Consider the following 17,742-nt stretch of genomic DNA (forward strand, 5'->3'; position numbering starts at 1 on the left):
GGGGTAATTATGCTCAATGTGGTCAAGAAACATAGCGTGGTTTTCAGTACAGTCCTGCGCAAACTGTAAAGTATGTGGTTAATGGGCATTGTACACTGAACACTGTACTTATCTGTTCCCTTGTGAAGAAGCCAACCGAACGTTCCTGCGGTCGGAGGATCAATTGTAGCCTACCACGTTGACTCGTCTCAATAACATAGTACAAATGGCTCATTAGATGATGGTCAAAACAGATACAGTAACACTATTCATTGGATTTGAAAACATAGTCCCACGAAGAACCACCAGACAAGTTTGGTTTCAAATGTAAAAACAAAAAGTTGTCTTACCCTTGATGCGATGAATGAAGAGACTTGCGAGTTTGATTGGAGGTGCTGAAGGTAGCGAAGTTCAAAAGGTTCAAAATAGATGGAGAGTCCGAAATTAAAAACAGTATTTGGTTAAATTCGAAGCCTAACTTACTGGACCTACACAGAGTAGTAGCCTACGGCCGTGGAGCCTCGCCAATAACTGTTAACGGTGAGGTGAACGGTTCTGTCCGCAGCCGACAATAAACGTGATTTCTCGTGCAGTCCTCCGCGCGCGTACTACGCTCGAGCGTGGATCTGATGCGCACCACAACTCTCGCTCTCCCCTTTCTTTCAGCTCGCGAATTGTCACTGTCACGTGACCGTGTCCCACGGTCCAATGCTCTCCGCGTGCTCGCAAACGCACGAACACACACACACACACACACACACACACACGCGCGCGCGCGTTATGTGTGAAAATAAAGCTTAGCTCTCGATAAGATGCTGTTATTACCCCCCAAAAATAATATTTTTGGAATTATTTAAAGAAATGTAGGCATATGGTGCGTGGTTTAATGGTTTGAATACACATGTTTAATTAAGAATGTAATCTAGGTCTATTCAGTTTTATAAAAAAGAAAAGAGGGCTATCTGCGACTATGTTTCCCACTTCAGTCAGAATTGTTTTCCAACGGGGCGTTAGCCCAAATATACTGTATCTGTCCTTGGGCATACTGGAATAAAATTATTGATTTCCAGCCATTGCCCTGTATCCTGAATAGAAACTCAAACTGCTTATTTCAGACGGTCGCCTGAAGGACCCGTGAGCCCAGTCCAATCAGTCGCCCTTCCATTCTTTCAACCACAATGCGCCATGTCGGCGCAATGGCTCCATTTCCTAACGCCACCATCCAGTCAGACCCGTTCAGCTCATCTATCTTTTGTTTCATTGTTGTAAGCCTATGGCCTACCCCGGCTGATTTATATTTGGCTCCATGACTCTAATTCACATGCACCGATCTGTGACAGCCCAATTGCTGTCGGCACCTGCGGGCAAAGATTTTAAAATGGATGTGAACCTGCTACTCTTATCCTTCACCACCGCCCACCCACCTCCTCGTTGATCAAAAGCCTTTTGTGTGTGAGTTTTGAGATAAATATATAAACGACATGTCTACGCTCACAGAGGAAGAAGGTATGCAAATTAAAATGCAGTTGATGGCACTTCAACCCCCTGCTGTGAGGCTTCATATGTGCACATCCCATCACAGCAGGCAGTCAATGCCAAACCCATATCAAATGTCTGCTTTTCATCTTCTCCCCATCTTCTGCATGTTCAGCAGCTGAGGGTAATACCCATGAATATTAATTTGTTTTATCAGTGGTACTGCCAACCTACATTTTTAATCAATTACCATTACGGTCACCAACTTATACCACAGCAGAAGGCAGCATATGTTCGTCTTTTGCCAGCATATTTTCCATTTAAGTTGAACCAGATTCCCAGTTCTGTTGACTCGCGCTACAATGCTCATTGATAGCCCAATACCTTGATTGATGGGACTTATATATAGCAGCCATCTTGGTCCTACGCTGTAGCTGGTAGCGTTGAAGCAGTCAGCACATGATGCGTGTCCAGTGAACAGAAGGGAGTTCAGTGCTTCAAACCCATACAAAGGGCGCGGTTTATAAATAAAGAAAGCCTTTAGGGTTTCGATTCTTCTGGTTCTAGAACGTCCAACAAAAGTGTAATCTGATTGGATCGGCTTTGGAGGTCTGCTCTACCAGGGTTGAATTGGTTTGAACTATGAGTGCAGCACGGTGGAGTATCCGACTGCTAAGCCCAGGGAACCAACAGAAAGCCCACAAATTGGCCCCAAAGGCCAATTCTGCTGCGGGCCCCGGATGAGCTCAATCACAGGAGGCCTTTCTGTGGGGAAACCCACAGTGGGCTGCCTACAGTGAGTCTGACGGTGGGCTTACCCACAGAAAGCCCACATAGGGGCCACCAAGGGCCAAACTGCTATGGGCTGCCCATTGGGCTGACCCTCATGGAGCACAGGTAGGATTAGTGTAGGTTGGCCCTGACCACACGGCCCAACAGTAAACCAACATATACCCACAGTAGGCGGGCAAGGGAATTTGCTTCTGCATGGCTGTCCAACTCCCAAATAGATTTGAAATCTACTGGATGGGATGTGAATGACCCCTCTGGTTTCCTGGCCCCACTGTAGTTGAGGGAAGACTTTTGAGTGTCTAGTAATTTATGGTGAGGCGTGAGGCCATTAGCGGGGAATACACAGTGGGATGACACACTGGACCCGTAGTGACTCAGAGCAGCCACAAGGGCTCTCGTGTAAGAGGAGTTTTTAAGTGATCACAGAAATATCAGGTTTCATCATTTATCAACTAAAATGGAGGTGGTGGAATGCATGTGTGCAGAGGCGCCGCATCCCATTAGGCATACCAGGCAACTGCCTGGGGCCCCGCAATTGTTTGGGGGCAACGGGGGGAAAAAAAATCGCTCCACACCCCCCCCCCCCCCCGTCAACAATCGCTCCCCCCCCCCCCCCCGTCAACAATCGCTCCACACACACCCCCCCCCCCCGTCAACAATCCTCTGCCTAGGGCCCCCACACTACCTAGAATCGCCCCTGCATGTGTGCGCGCGCGCGTGTGTGTGTGTGTTTTTGTGCGTCGTTTTATAATCCATCCAGACTCACAGCAGCCCTGTCTCTGTCCTGTGGCTGTTTGGCTCACTGTGTTTACCCTTTCATACTGTTCTGTTTCTGGTCATCCTCTTTCACTCAGTCCTACCCACTAGCATCTATCTATCCGTTTTTATTTTTATATTTTGTTGTATTCAACAATTCTTTCTTTCTCCATCACTGACCCGTCTCCCTCTGTCCTTCTCTTTTTCTCCACTCCTCCCCCTGTCCTCGCTCTGTGCATAGCCTCAGTGCTTGCTCACCCCTAAGCCCCCTTTGGTACTAGAGTAACCCTGCTCATAAGATGATCGATGTGCTCTCACCTATCAATACAGACTCTACTCCCTCTGCCTCTCCTCTCATCTCATCTCAGTCCAGAAACGTCTATTAGAGTTATAGTCGGCTTTAAATACCCAGAAAAGTATGGAAATTACTGTTTCATGAAATACCCAACAAATAACCTGTTCTCATATTTAAGTACAGACTTAATCTTGTGTGAGGAACTTCTATCTCCGCTCTGTTCTTCTCCTTCCTCTCACTCAAGTGCTGAGCTGGGACCTCTCCATGAACTCTTGCTGTACTTTTGCTTGGCTATCACTCTGGGTGTGAAGGTTTCAGGGCTCGAGACTCAAACAATTACTAGTCTTTAGAAGATTGCATAACAAAAGAATACATATTCAACTTTTACTATACAAGAAGGGCTTAGTAGAATGATAGGTTTTTACTCTTTGTGTACCACTCCTCCTGAAGCAAGGTTTAGTGATTTAAACGCTATCCTCTGTACCTTTCGCAATAACCTCCTAAACTTCATTTCCCATGAGAGAGGTCATCCCTAACATGATTCCCCACCATGGTCTGGCCAACTCCAGCCACCCAGGGCTAAACCGTACGTATTGAAGGGCAAAAGCCAATTAAAAGCAATACATTCCCCACTGGTTTTTTATGAGCCGGCTGGTTATTTGAACGCAGCTTAGAGGGCAGAGGTCGTGCTCTGGGATGAATTATGTGTTTTGGGAGGCGTGTTACAATGTTACTCAAGGAGAAGGTCTTCCAATCACTATTAAGTATGTCAGCCAAAGCAGTGTGATCACTCTTCAACCACCAGCACACGGCAAATACCACCTACCTTCAAACATATATAGTATATATGAGGTGATGTCTACATCTAAAAGTGTTTCATAATTATCTTATTTTCATTCAGTAAAGATGCATTGACCTTTAGCAGCAGCGTTTTGAGTATCAGTTTTTTTTAATTTATGTAATTAGGCCTAATTGATACAAATAGATTGGAAAATAGGTTTATTTTGCTTCGATAAGCAAAGTTTGGTTATCTTGGTGTGCAAGAACAAAGTCATCCTGAATCCTATTCATGGCCAACACAAACATTCAGGATCTCTTTTTGAACTGCAAGGACATTGTCAGACACCGAATTAAAACAATTCAATAGCATAACATAGGAATTATGAAATAAACAATAGTAAAGAGATATGATACCAGAATACTCATCAGATGGAGCATGATTTCATCACGATTGCTAAGATTTTAAATGTACAAAGAATCCCTGTGGGAAATTTTCCAAATCAACAAGGGTTAGGGTTAGGGTTATTGAATTATTTCCATAGATTTGTGTCTAGAGTAATTGCACTTGGAACACATGAGGTACACCATGTCACTCCTCCAAATAGTTATTATATATATACTATATAATATAGACAAAATTATCGTACCAATAGACACAATTGGTACGAGTTTAGTTTTGAAACTCAGAATTGGCACGCACATAGTTTCAAAACAGGAGTGACTGCATGCCCTGGGAGTGCCTTTTATTTCAGAAGCCCTGGTAGTTGAAGAGCTACTAGATGTGTGTGTCATGTATACTCCACAAGGCCAGAGCGTTGCTTCCCCGACCGAAGAACATCGAGTTCCTCTCTTCGCTCCAGTATTAATAAACCCCGCGCTGGAGAATACACAGGATGCGAGCGAGCTCGGCAGCAAAAGCGAGAGATGTCAAGGGGGTTGCTGTGACTGTTTTTGTTCCGTCTCCTCCAAAAAAAAACCATAATGGTTGAATCAGAATTACTGCCGTGCCACTGGGCCCGCCCCTTTCAATTGTTTGATGCCAAACTGTTGAAGGGATTTGGAGTGTGCCACTAACATTTAAATAGCAACATAAAGTACCACCTGGCTTGTTCCTCTGGCTGGAGGATGGTTTTATCTCTCTAAAGCACATTCACACAATAGGCCCTCCATTTTGGATTTGGAATGGTCCGCTTTCTTTCTCTGTTTTTCAACTGTTGTGTAGCTCAACCCTGGTATTATTAACACTGCCGGGGATGATTGTGTGCGCGCACAATAATGTCAGATGATTCAGATAGATGCATACACCAAAAGTATATTTATACATGTTAAGTGAGTCCTCACGCTCTCCTTTGAGTCCACCATTCTTGTTGTCTACGCCGTTTATTTCTGTGCATGTCGGATGTCCGATTCCTCTACAGGAGAGCGCTAATTCCCGCCCCCGTCTGTTCCGTTTCATTAAAGAATAGCTCATGATGAACACAGCGGTTCTCGCTTAAATACACGACACAGACGACAATAGACGGCGGGCAGACTGTGTGGGAGGTACGCCAGCCATAAGCGACACCCTGGCCAGCACGTCTCCGGACAGGGCCACAGCTCTGATCACATCGTCCGCACTTTGCTTCCACCCAGGAGGCTAAAGATATCCGCTCAGACGCATTCTCAGAAGTATCACATACTGGATAACATCTTCTTTCACTGATAAGAGTTGCTGATTTAGCTGTGAACCGAGAGGATGAGACAGAGAGATAGAGGGGGGACGAGACTGGCAAATGAGGAGTGAAGAGAGAGAGAGCGAGGGGGAGATAGGGATGGAGACGAGGGAGAGATAGAGGAGAGAGAAATGTGGAGGAAGAGAGAGTCGGAAAGAGAGGGGGAAGAGGATACGGGCGATAAATGAAAATGTTTGCGTGATGGAGAGATAAAGAGAAAAAAAATCGTACTGGATCGTGGAGGAATATTACTGGCATCTTCAGCAATCCATCCACCACCATTTTACTGGAGCCTGGGGGTGTACTACATCCCTGGGGGTGGTGGTGAGGGTGATGGTAAGAGTGGAGGAGGTGGTGGAGATGGTGTAGGAGGAGGAAGTGGTGGTGGTGGTGGTGGTGGTGGTGGTGGTGGAGGTGGACAGGGTGGTGGTGATGGATGCTCAGTGAAGGCTGCAGATCGATACTACCCGTTTTAATCCGGTATAATCTGGTTTCATCTGGACTGCTTCAGGGATCAGCCAAAGAGTCAAATGCAAAACCGCACGACCTCTACGATTTAAACATGGATCCATTGAAGAGAACACATGATGTGTGTGTCTCATGTCTCTGCCAATGCGTCTTCTAGGATCCCCCATCGATCACCTGGGAGTCCCCCAGGGACCTCCAAGGCCCGCCCACCTAAAGAGAGGGTTTCATGGCCAGAGGACACGAGAAGGCCGTCTCTACCACCTCTCTCCATTTCTCTACACTCTACTCTCTGTTTCTCCTCTCCTCTCTCCCGCTCTCTCTTTTTCATCTCTCCTTTGCTTTTTGTCCATCTCTCTCTGCCTCTCCTCCCCCTTCTCTCTCTCTCCCCCTCTCTCTCTCTCTCTCTCTCTCTCTCTCCCCCCCCCCCCCCCTCCACATCCTTTATATCTCTCTCTGCCTCTCCTCCACATCCTCTCTCTCTCTTTCTCTCCTCCCCTCCTCTCTCCCCCTCGGTCTCTCCTCCACCTCCTCTCTCTCTCCATTATGTTGTCAGGGGAGATGTGAAGTGGTGGGGAGGATTTTTTTTTTAATGACTGCAGTTTTTATTTCGGAGACCATGCATATTCAGAGTGGTGTTAGCAGCAGTTGAAAATAGTGTAGTATGAAAAAGAACATTGAATACACAGTACACACAATTATCACCCACATTCAGAATTCCCCAGTCGTACAATATATTCAAATTACAGTCTAGTAAGGACAGTGGAAATGACAAATACATCCGTGTGTGTGTGTGTGTGTGTGTGTGTGTGTGTGTGTGTGTGTGTGTGTGTGTGTTTACTGTAAGTGGTGCAGGTGTTTGCTACTAGGCGCTGGTACAATCCACCATGTCGAATACGCAGAATGGCCTAACTAGGGATGGTTTCAGGGCCAGGGTTTGCACTAAGGGTCAGCTTTTAGGCTTTGTTTTTGGGTTCTAGTGCTTGGTTCTGGGTTTAGGGTTTCATTAAAGGCAGGATTTAGGATTCGTCTTTGGGGATTTATGGTCAGGGTTTGGTTTTAGGTTGTAGCGTTTGATTTAAAGATAAGCGTACCCAATGACAGTAAAGCTTTAGGGTTTCCTAAAAGGGTAAGGTTTTAAAAATGGGTTTTTGGTTCTAGGATTTCTAAATCGGGTCAAGCTAAAGAAGTATACAAGAAGATGTTTCTGCAGTTGACACACTTCATTGTGTCATTACAGAAGTGTCATGACTTCTAAATCCCACAAGGTGGAGGCTACAGACGAGGAATTGTCATTTGGCATTTATTCTCTGCCAACATTCAAACCAACTTGAATTGGTTGCTGACAAAAGCAGACAGTTATAAGACTAATCTCCCTTCATAGATTCTGCTGAACTATGAAGGGAACTAACCCAACACAGTATTCCAATTGTCATTGTCGCTTTGCATCAACAAAAATGTCTTCATATTACTCTCAACGTTGATATCGTCTTCTTGGTTAAAATGTACAATGCCTACAATCACTTGGACTCAAACTAATACACTCACACACACAGTTAAATTGCCTTCAATCAGAACATCTGTACTTTGTCGCCATCTGGTGGCCATATGGTGCAATGCAATTGGTGTCATTCAATTATCTTCGTCTTGACCTTTGAATATAAGGGTCAAGTGTCTACATTGTACAATTGGTTCTCAATATATCTTCCTGTTTGTTCCTCATGTATTGTCGATTTTGCAATGGTTTGTATTGGATTTATTGATTTATTTGGAGATTTCGCCGAAACCTACCTCTACTAAAACCTCTCTGTGATCTACTTCACTTGATTTGCATTAAACATTGAACCAGGTAGGGTGGTATTCAATGGTTGGTATTCAATCTAAACAATCTATTTCACTTGCACCACAACCTCACCTATGTTATCTATTTTCTTACCAAGATTACATGTTACAGCGTTTGCAGTTGTGGAGATATATTGTATTAACTTTGGGTAGGTTTTTTTTCAGAAAAAAAAACAAATACGCTTGGCGATGACATACTAAAATGGTATCCAAAGTAAATGTTATGTTACATTATTACACCAACATTTGCTGGCAGCAATGCAACATTTAAGCTTCCACTATAATGCATACAGAAAATAACAAACTATACAATTAAATACATTAGTACACCGATTTTTTTTTCAAGTCATGCTGAACCATTTGTAAGTGTTCACTAATTGCCAAGTTTGAGTCAAGTCTAGGTCAAATCAGACACTCATTATTTTCTCAATTCAAGTTTCGAGTCATCAAATGCGAGAGTTACCTTCATCCAGTCAGGTGACCTTACTCCTCACCTCTGAGGCGGGGTAATCACTTTATTTGTTATTACTAGGTTTCATTCGTGAGTGTTAATCTTTCATGCAGTGGGCGGATGACAATCCTGTCAGGGATTGTTATTGTAATGCCATGTCGCCCACAAAACATCAAGCTCCCTCTAAATGGGATGAACGCAGACTAATTTATAATAGCTAACTTTTATAGGTCTAACAACATTTGCGCTGTGTAACCTTTGCGCTGTAGTCATCACTTCGATTTAGAATTTGCCTTTTCCTCCACAGACCAAACTTAATGAGAGCCCCTGACATTTTATTCTGAATCTGTGTCATTCAAGTCTCTGTTGAGCAGGTTTTTTTAAACAGAGGGACAAGAACAACAAACGTAAAACCTAAAGTTAAGATTATATATTTGACCCAAAAGACTTGGGTACAATTCAGTTTCAATATGCCATGGAAACACTGCCAACAGACTACTGATTAACTTACCGTTACACAATTTGGCCTAGATTTGGTCTGCCAATCTAAGGCCATCATTTTAGTTGAATTCAAACTTTTTGTATAAATAAATGTTATTCGTATTATTTGTAGTAGTCGAAGTAGTAGTTATGATAGAGAACTAATAGTACAATATGTGCTTAAGATTTACCAGACCAATGGTAATAACTTTTATTGTGGCCATCATCCTCCCACTGACCCATGTGATCTTCCATTAAACCTGTCACTCAAAAAACTGCCCCAAGCAACAGCAACGGGGACGTAAACATCAACATTCCCCATGCGTTCAGCGGTCCACAATGTTCCACCAGGGTGCCATCGCCCGGCCTGATCGAGGCGGGTCCGCTGCCACCTCCCCGTGCTGCTTCGCCCACAGCTCCTCCAGTCCAGTGGGCGACAGGAACCATGGCCAGGGAGGGAACGCCAGCCGAGACGCGGCTCAACCTGGAGCCCTTAGAGGAGCAGGCGGAGGAGGTCCCTCTGTGGTCCCTCTCACCCCACCTGCAGCCCCCCCGCAGGGCCCCGACGGAGGGGCGTGGCGGGGCGGAGGACGCCGTGGAGTTGGGCCAGGGGGAGCCGTCTGCAGAGGGGGCCGGCGGTGAGGCGAGGCGTCTGAGGGAGAACAGGGATCCCAAAGCGGTCAACTCGTGTCTGAAGGTAAACCGGCTGTGTGTCGGAAGGCGGCCGTTCACACACATGGAGCACGCCGCGCCAAAACACTTCGGACCTAGACCCGAGAACGTCCAAAAATTCTTCCTACAATGTCAACTTGACTTGAAACTTATTTCAATCAGGGAAGCAAAACTATCTCACTGATTGCGTGTACTTTTGATTTCACTGTTCTTCTTTGGTAGGAGATAACGTGCAAGTGTGAGTGTGTGTGTGTGCGTGTCTGCATTGTCAGGCCAGAGAGAAAAATTACACACTGCTTACATTCGTTGATTTTACCAAAGGCCGTGATGACAGTTGGATTGATGACTAGGACGAAATATTTTCCTTCCATCAATATCACAGTCTGGCCTTTGTGAAGAAGGCTAAATTATTTTCCTCTTTCAGAAAGTGAAAAAAAAAATCAACAACAGTTGTTCTTGATGAAAGGCACTTGTAAAGGTTGACTGGAGCACATTCACTCAAGCTGACGTCCACATCAAGCACCTCAATGTAATGGACCCCGTTGACTGCGAGTGAGTAGGCGTGTGTTTGTGTTCATCCATCCTCCCGAGGTGGCCTTCGAGGATGTCATCGCGGAGCCTGCGTCCGTGCGGAGCTTCGACCGGGTGTGGGTGTGGAGCCATGCCCTGTTTGAGGTGTCCAGAGTGTGGTGCTACCGCCTCATCTCCCTGCTGCTGGCCGTGCCCGTCTCACTGGTGGCTGGGCTGCTAATGGCCCTGCTCAGCTGCCTGCACATCTGGTACTGTTAGCTTATAGGGCTTGTCCATCCAAATGCATCATGGGATTTTTTGTTGGTGGTTCTCCGCCATATTGAGAGGATTTAAGATAGCCGTAGTACTGTAATTTCATAGGTCAACGTATATATATTAGGTTGTAATCTAGGTTGATGAAAACATTTTTTTGACAATTTTTTTTAATAACATTAAGCTTACATAATTAATTGACCTTTTTATGCTCCCATGCTTTCGAAATGGCTGTGGTTATTGCGATGTGACTCAAGATTTGATTTAATTGCGTATGAGGACGGGGAAGTAGACTAGGGAGGATGTTGTTTAGGTTGTGAATCACATAATCAACAATCATATAGCACTGTTAGTCTATATTTTTAAATGGTCAATGATAGGCCTACTAAGCAAAACTATCAAGCTACAACAGCGATTTCTTTTTAAATATTATTAAGAAGAAACGATGCTGACCGTAGACAGCCCGTAACCTAAGTCTGTCTATACGTGGTGTGCTGAACTTGAGTAGCGTTCCTAATCTTTCTCTGGGGGAGTGCAATTTAACCTATCTAGGGGGTTAGGTGCGAGGTACTCACCACAGGTCCGTCTCTACTCCGCACCGGCTCCTCGTCCCGGTTGAATGAACCTTAAGTCCTGCTGACCAGCCCGCGCCTTGATCCAGTCTTTAATTCCCCATGTATACTGTATATCTATCCCAACATTCCATGACATTCGAGCAGCGTGAGTTCCTCGGGTTATTCTCCTTCTCCCGACTCTTACCTCAGTCTCAAACTCTCCGCCACCTGTCTCAGCTGTTGCTACTTACCTGTAATGTCAACATCGCCCCCTCTGTGTGACGTCAGTACTGACCCTAACCCAAGCCCATGCTACCCTACTGTAAGAATGATTATGATAATAACGATAATGATGATGATGATGATGATGATGATGATGATGATGATGATGATGATGATGATGATGATGATGATGATTACGACAATGACCAAAATAATAAAGATAACATTCATGTTAATTATATCAATTAAAAACATGATAACACAACTTTTTAACGTTAAAAACTACTGCTACTCACTAATGATGACGGTGATGGTGAAGACCATTATAATAATAATTCCCTATCTCCTCTCTCTGCTTCCTCCCAGGCTTATCATGCCCTGCCTGCAGCTCTGTGTCATCAACATGCGTTGGGTGCAGGTCCTCTGGGCCAGCGTGCTCAACATTGCCATCGGCCCTTTCTTCACCAGCATGGGGAAGTGCTGTGGTAGCATAAGCATTCGGATAGCTAGGGACTGACCCAGGCTTCACCCTATCAGGCAGCCTGCCAAGCCCTCTGCTGTGAGCATCCAGGGGTATTCTCACCCAGAATGTATTCCCTTTTAAAACGATTCCAACTAACACAGGATTTCACGGTTCGGGAGTTATCTGAATGTCAAGTTAAATCATGTGTTCCCTCATGTGTAAAGATCTAGAAATACCCCGTTATTTGCATGTGTTCATATTTAGAAATGCAATTTTGCTAGGGGGCGTCGGGTTATATTGGGTAAGCCCTTCTTTATCTCCTTAATTAAATTTGTATTTGCATTTCATCTCCTATATACGTGAGGTATCGTAACAGCGATACGTAATCTTTCTCCCAACGATTAATAAAAACCTATAGACCATAAGGAAGGTTAGCGTGTGTTTGTTATCAGTCATATGTTTGATGAAGGCCTACTGGCCTGACGCAGGGCGGATGAACCCTCGGGGATTCCCACAGGACGACGTCACCTCCACCCAGGCCGGTACACCGACCGGGCACACTCGTGTTTCGGTTCAACTAGAAACTGCACAACTTCAGAGCACGTGCAACGTTAGATAATGGATGCAAAAGTCCTTTGTCGTTTGACACTGTGTATACATATCCATGGACCCACAAATACGTCATATACATGTTTCCGAGACGACAATACGAAAAAAAAGAAAGAAAAGCGAATGGGGTTGGATAGCCACCATTTCCTTCTTGAACTAAAATCAGTGTAATTAACGTGGCATATTGTGGCCGGCGACCACTGTCCATCAGAAATGCAGGTACCGTCTTGGTCCGGCGGACACCGTGTCTTCTCCTCATTATTGTCAAAGCGAGGTGCGCATGAACTCCTGTATTGAACTCCTCTGAGACACAGGCATGCGCCACATAACTCTCTCTCTGTGCAAGGGGCTATTTCTGTCCCTTTCCATCCGTGCCTCACAGGCCACTGGCCTCCTCTCCACTGCTCTAATTGGGTTGGCTCCTGCACACATGCACCCCCCCCCCCCCCCCCCCAACAAACACACACACACACACACACACACACACACACACACACATACACACACACATAGACCCCCCGGCCCCCCTGCACTCCCCCCCCCCCCCCCCCCCCAATGAACTCTATACACACACTTTCTCTTCATTAACATATGCTCACTCATTCAGTCTTTCAGAGTTCCAGTGCAGATATCTAGGATCGGCGTCTCAGGGTTTTAGTGTTATATTACTTAATTAATGATTTAATATTAAGATGTATTATCTTGATTAGGTTCTACGACTACCTGTAGCTCTCATGGGTTTCACGCTCATTGCCATTGCTGTCATTCCCCTCTGGGGATCGATAAAGGTTTATCTCATCTCACCTTATCTTAACCACACGTTTTTGTAGTAGAAGGCTCGGGTAACACTGGGCCATGGCCTGAAGTCACACACCCTGCTCCTCTTCCTCCACCTCCTCCTCCTCCTCCTCCTCCTCCTCCTCCTCTGTTATTCTGCCCCCCTGCTGTGATGTGCCGAAAGTGTCGGTTGATCAAGAGCAGCAGCAGAAAGCGCAGGATCCACGATGAAGATCTAATCCTGCTGTTCGCTGACGCGCTGCCCCAAGTCGCCTCTTGGCCTCTTCAGCCTCACAGTATAAGAGTGTGTTTATGGTACAGGCCCAGCGGTATATAAATAATTGACTGATTGGAGCAACTGCAGGACCCTATGCTGCTATTATTTCGGGGTGTATTGAATTTTATAGTGGATATTTGGAAGCTCCTTATTCCCGTGACACGAAGGGGAGCAGTTGTTATCCGTTCTGAGGACGAGACTTGATTGTCATTCCAGGTCCGAACTCCGTGGTAACATAACCACACCAAAGATGAATTGCAGAGCAGAATGTAGAATATATATCTGCGCAACATTATATCTGAGCGGTTTGCAATAGTACATTAGACTAACCGGTGAAACACAGTAGAACGCACTGCTACCGATCAAGGGTTCAGGTTACAAAACGTTGGACAGGGCTGCAAGTATTAGGGAAGCAAACACATATGAAACAATAAATCCAAGTTTCTTTCCTCTGCGGTTGGGTTTGTTAGTGTGGTGGTCTTGGTAATGCTGCCTCTACCTCTGTTGGAAACTGGTATCCGTGTGCAAGCCCTGCCGAGCTCAACCAACAGCACCGTGTGAAATGTAACACAACCCTGGCTTCCCCTTTAAGACATGCCTGCTGTGTGTGTGTGTGTGTGTGTGTGTGTGTGTGTGTGTGTGTGTGTGTCTGTGTGCACATGGGTGCATGCTTATTTGTGTATGTTTGTGCATGTGCATGTGTGTGAGTGTGATTGTGCATGTGTGTGTGTGTGCGTCTGAGACTCTGCGTGCACATTTGTGTGTTTGTCTCTGTGTGTGTGTGTGTCTGTGGGTGGGGGGGGGGGGTGGAGGATGTGTGTGTGATTGCATTTTTGTGTGTAGATGAGTCTGAGGGTAAGCATGCGAGTATGGGTGTGTGTGTGTGTGTGTGTGTGTGTGTGTGTGTGTGTGTGTGTGTGTGTGTGAGAGTGATTGTGTGTGTGTCGGGGGGGGGGGGGGGTCAGGTCCAACATTTCCAGCAGGCTGTCTCTCCGCAGTAGCAGCTGTCCGCTGGTATTTGAGACCCACATCGTCACAGTGGGGACGCAGGGGTTCAGACGAGTCCGGCCCGCCGCCTGCAGAACGCTCCGGGACACTTCGCTCGTCGCGTCTCACAACAGCTCCAACACACCCACCTCATCCCGGACCCCTTTAGCAGTGCACCTGCGGCCCCTTCGTCATGGCGGACCAGTACCAGTTCAACAGCAATGAGGAGAAGATGGTGAAGGACCACCTGGACAGAAACACCAAGGAGATCGACCTGATCAACAGAGACCCCAAGCAGATCAACGAAGATGTTGTCAAGGTTCGTTCTGCACGGGGCCACGGCCTGTCACACACCATGTTGTAAATCTGTCTGTACGTTTGAGGGGGTTTCAGTGCATGTGTGAAGTTAAATGCATTGTGGGTATTTGTGGATATATAGTATGTCTCCAGCCAGGGGTAGTATAGGTTAATACGATACCAGGCAAGTCCCTAAATAGCAGAGGCACTATGAGGGCTGTCTGAACTGAATGCAATGTTTATTTATGGCTTTGGAATAGACGGGTGTGGCCCTGAGATACTACTATGCCATCATATCTTATTCTGGATGTTCCAGAGTTTATTTAGTGATTGTTGCCATGTGTGAATAGCAAAACAAACCGATTTATCACCAGGGCAAAGGCAGAGGATACCTGATATGCGTCTTAGTTCATAGTAAACCAGAAGTAGAAAACAAACCAAAAAAGCTGAATGAACATTACCACATGGATTTCAGCGATTGGGACCCGAGCCAACCGTTACAGAAAAAAATGCTACTGTAACTACAAATAAACAAATACCAAATTAGTAACTTACAATTGGTTTAGCCGTACACATTTCTGTTCGAAAACGATTTCATTCGACTTTGGTTGAGTTAATTTAAATATATCGAAGTTTACATCATTTTCTACTATTATCATTAATTTATCAATGACTATATTCATTAAAAAAAACAATTATGGATGGGGACGCAGTGCATTAAATATGTATGCGAAACATGAATGAATCACACGACGAAACAACATTAAACATTTAGGCCTACATTGGCTCACTTCATAGAGAAACTTGAATCTCACGACCATAACAATATTTACATGAGACATTAACATTGGCTCACTCGCCAATATAAATCTGGGTCCGCCAGAGTGTTTATTTACAGCGACCTGTTGACCTGCAACGTAACCCTAACCCCCGCCCACGTTTTCCAGGTGGAGTTTGAAGACGTGATCGCCGAGCCCGACGGCACGCACAGTCTGGACGGCGTGTGGAAGCTCAGCTACACCACCTTCACCGTATCCAAGTACTGGTGCTACCGCATCCTGTCAGCCATCTTTGGCATTCCCGTGGCCCTGCTGTGGGGCTTCCTGTTCGCCTGCATCTCCTTCTGCCACATCTGGACCGTCATGCCCTGCATCAAGAGCTGCCTGATCGAGTCGCAATGCATCAGCCGCATCTACTCCCTTTGCATCCAGACCTTCTGCGACCCCTTCTTCGAAGCGCTGGGCAAGATCTTCAGCAGCGTGCGCGTCGCTTTACGCAAAGAAGTCTAAAGAACGAAGCTCACAAACACACACACACACACACACACACACACACACACACACACACACACACACACACACACACACACACACACACACACACACACACACACACACACACACACACACACACACACACACACACACACACACACACACACACACACACACACCAAGAAAACTCACACCCCCTGCGATAAGTGTGGATGAAATGTCTGTTTGTTGGTTCTCTCTCTCTCTCTCTCTCTCTCTCTCTCTCTCTCTCTCTCGCCCCTACCAATAGTACTGCCCCCCCCCCATCCTGACGTCCAGACAGGTCCCGTGAGTCCTCGGAGGACCAGGGCAGCTGCAGCCTGCAGTATGCCCCTCTACAGAGCTCTCCCCCGCTGCCACATGGTGACAGGGGCAGGTTGCGAGATGCCTCCTGGACTCACCGCCTAGGAATCCCACTAGGCTGTAATGTTGGCCCGCTCCCTCTCTAAGATCAAGGACTGCTCAACACTGCTGCATCCATGGAACAATATGTGTAGCAGGCTAATAAGCAATTTGTTAAGCTCATTCTTTTGTAAATGTTTGCTGACAGTGTATATTTCTGATGGATTCTGATCTAGTTTTACATTTTGGTGTCATCTCATCCGTCATCGTTAGGCGCTTTAGCATTATCGGAAATCTTTTACACGACAAGAAGTTATGAAATGTTTTGATTAAACGTTCTGAAAGCTTGCGATGCTTTGAATTTGATTGTGTTATGAAGTGTCATACTTCTGTGGTGTATGAGGTTTTACAGGAAACTTAATACATCATATAAACTTCGAACTTCACACATTCTATTTTTGGCTAGATGCTACGTAGTATCACGCCAAAAATACTATATTCATTTGGTTGTGAATTTAACTTGAATGATAACGTGATAAAATACATTAGAAACACAACATTAGGCTAATGGGAAACTTGGAAAGCAATATAGTTTTGTTATGTATTGAATAATTGAAACTTGTTTCTTTAACTTTAGAGAGCATTAGCAAGCACTGGCCACTAGAGGCCACTCCTGTGAAGGTTGTATTTCACCCCACCGTGCGATTCAAATCAATTAGAAGCGGATCTTCCAAGAAGCTCTATTCCAAAGATCAAATGAAGCACCTCAAATCGCTATGGATTTTGGGGATTTACTCTATATTGAAAATTCTACAGCTTTTATTACTTTAACACTATCTTTCTTTTGGATAGAAAACTCTATTAATAGCTTTTTTTATGCACAATCTCTAAAGTATAAGAAGATTTGAATGCGCACTTCAAAAGATGTTACTTTCTAGAATATTTACGAATTATGCCTTTCACCATTCGTAATGGTAATATAGTCAGTCATTAGCATTAGTATCATCATCTCTCTGATGATGTATTGTTGCAATAGTCATCTCTCTCTCTCTCTCTCTCTCTCTCTCTCTCTCTCTCTCTCTCTCTCTCTCTCTCTCTCTCTCTCTCTCTCTCTCTCTCTCTCTCTCTCTTTCTCTCTCTCTCCTTCTCTGCCAGTCTCTCTCCTTCAGTCTCTCTCTCTCTCTTTCTCTCTCTCCTTCAGTCTCTCTCTCTCTCTCTCTGTAACTCTCTCTCTTTTTTTCTCACTCGATCTCTCTGACGATGTGTTGTTGCAATTGTAATCTCTATCCCCCCCCCCCCCCCCCCCCCCGTTGTCTCTCTCTCTCTCTCTCTCTCTCTCTCTCTCTCTCTCTCTCTCTCTCTCTCTCTCTCTCTCTAACAACAAACAAAGTATGAGGTAGATCTACTGCTTGAAAAGC

The 17,742-nt window shown here is 45.4% G+C and overlaps 3 protein-coding genes and 1 long non-coding RNA gene across 4 annotated transcripts in view; 2 read left to right on the plus strand and 2 right to left on the minus strand.

Annotated features, from left to right (window-relative positions):
• The window catches only part of rap1gapb (RAP1 GTPase activating protein b), a 107,130-nt gene extending 106,523 nt beyond the window's left edge, over positions 1–607 (minus strand). The window contains exon 1 of the mRNA XM_030374585.1: positions 330–607. The gene's annotated coding sequence lies outside the window, so the exon portion shown is untranslated. The remainder of the gene's footprint in view (positions 1–329) is intronic.
• Positions 608–9,224: 8,617 nt separating this feature from the next.
• LOC115557042 (uncharacterized) lies at positions 9,225–11,274 on the minus strand. The gene is made up of 2 exons (XR_003979154.1): positions 11,059–11,274; positions 9,225–9,680 (listed from the first exon to the last, which is right to left on the minus strand). It is a non-coding gene; the product is annotated as an uncharacterized LOC115557042 (long non-coding RNA).
• Positions 9,451–12,147, plus strand: LOC115557039 (caveolin-2). The gene is made up of 3 exons (XM_030374595.1): positions 9,451–9,725; positions 10,292–10,479; positions 11,626–12,147. The coding sequence occupies exons 1-3, from the start codon at positions 9,474–9,476 to the stop codon at positions 11,774–11,776; spliced, it is 591 nt and encodes a 196-aa protein (XP_030230455.1). The 5' UTR covers positions 9,451–9,473; the 3' UTR covers positions 11,777–12,147.
• Positions 12,148–14,384: 2,237 nt separating this feature from the next.
• On the plus strand, positions 14,385–16,690 carry cav3 (caveolin 3). Its single transcript, XM_030374596.1, has 2 exons — positions 14,385–14,691; positions 15,617–16,690. Exons 1-2 carry the CDS (start codon positions 14,566–14,568, stop codon positions 15,956–15,958), a joined length of 468 nt encoding a protein of 155 aa, XP_030230456.1. The 5' UTR covers positions 14,385–14,565; the 3' UTR covers positions 15,959–16,690.
• The last annotated feature ends 1,052 nt before the right edge of the window (positions 16,691–17,742 follow it).

Source organism: Gadus morhua, chromosome 13, assembly GCF_902167405.1.
Source record: "Gadus morhua chromosome 13, gadMor3.0, whole genome shotgun sequence".
Taxonomy (NCBI): Eukaryota; Metazoa; Chordata; class Actinopteri; order Gadiformes; family Gadidae; genus Gadus; species Gadus morhua.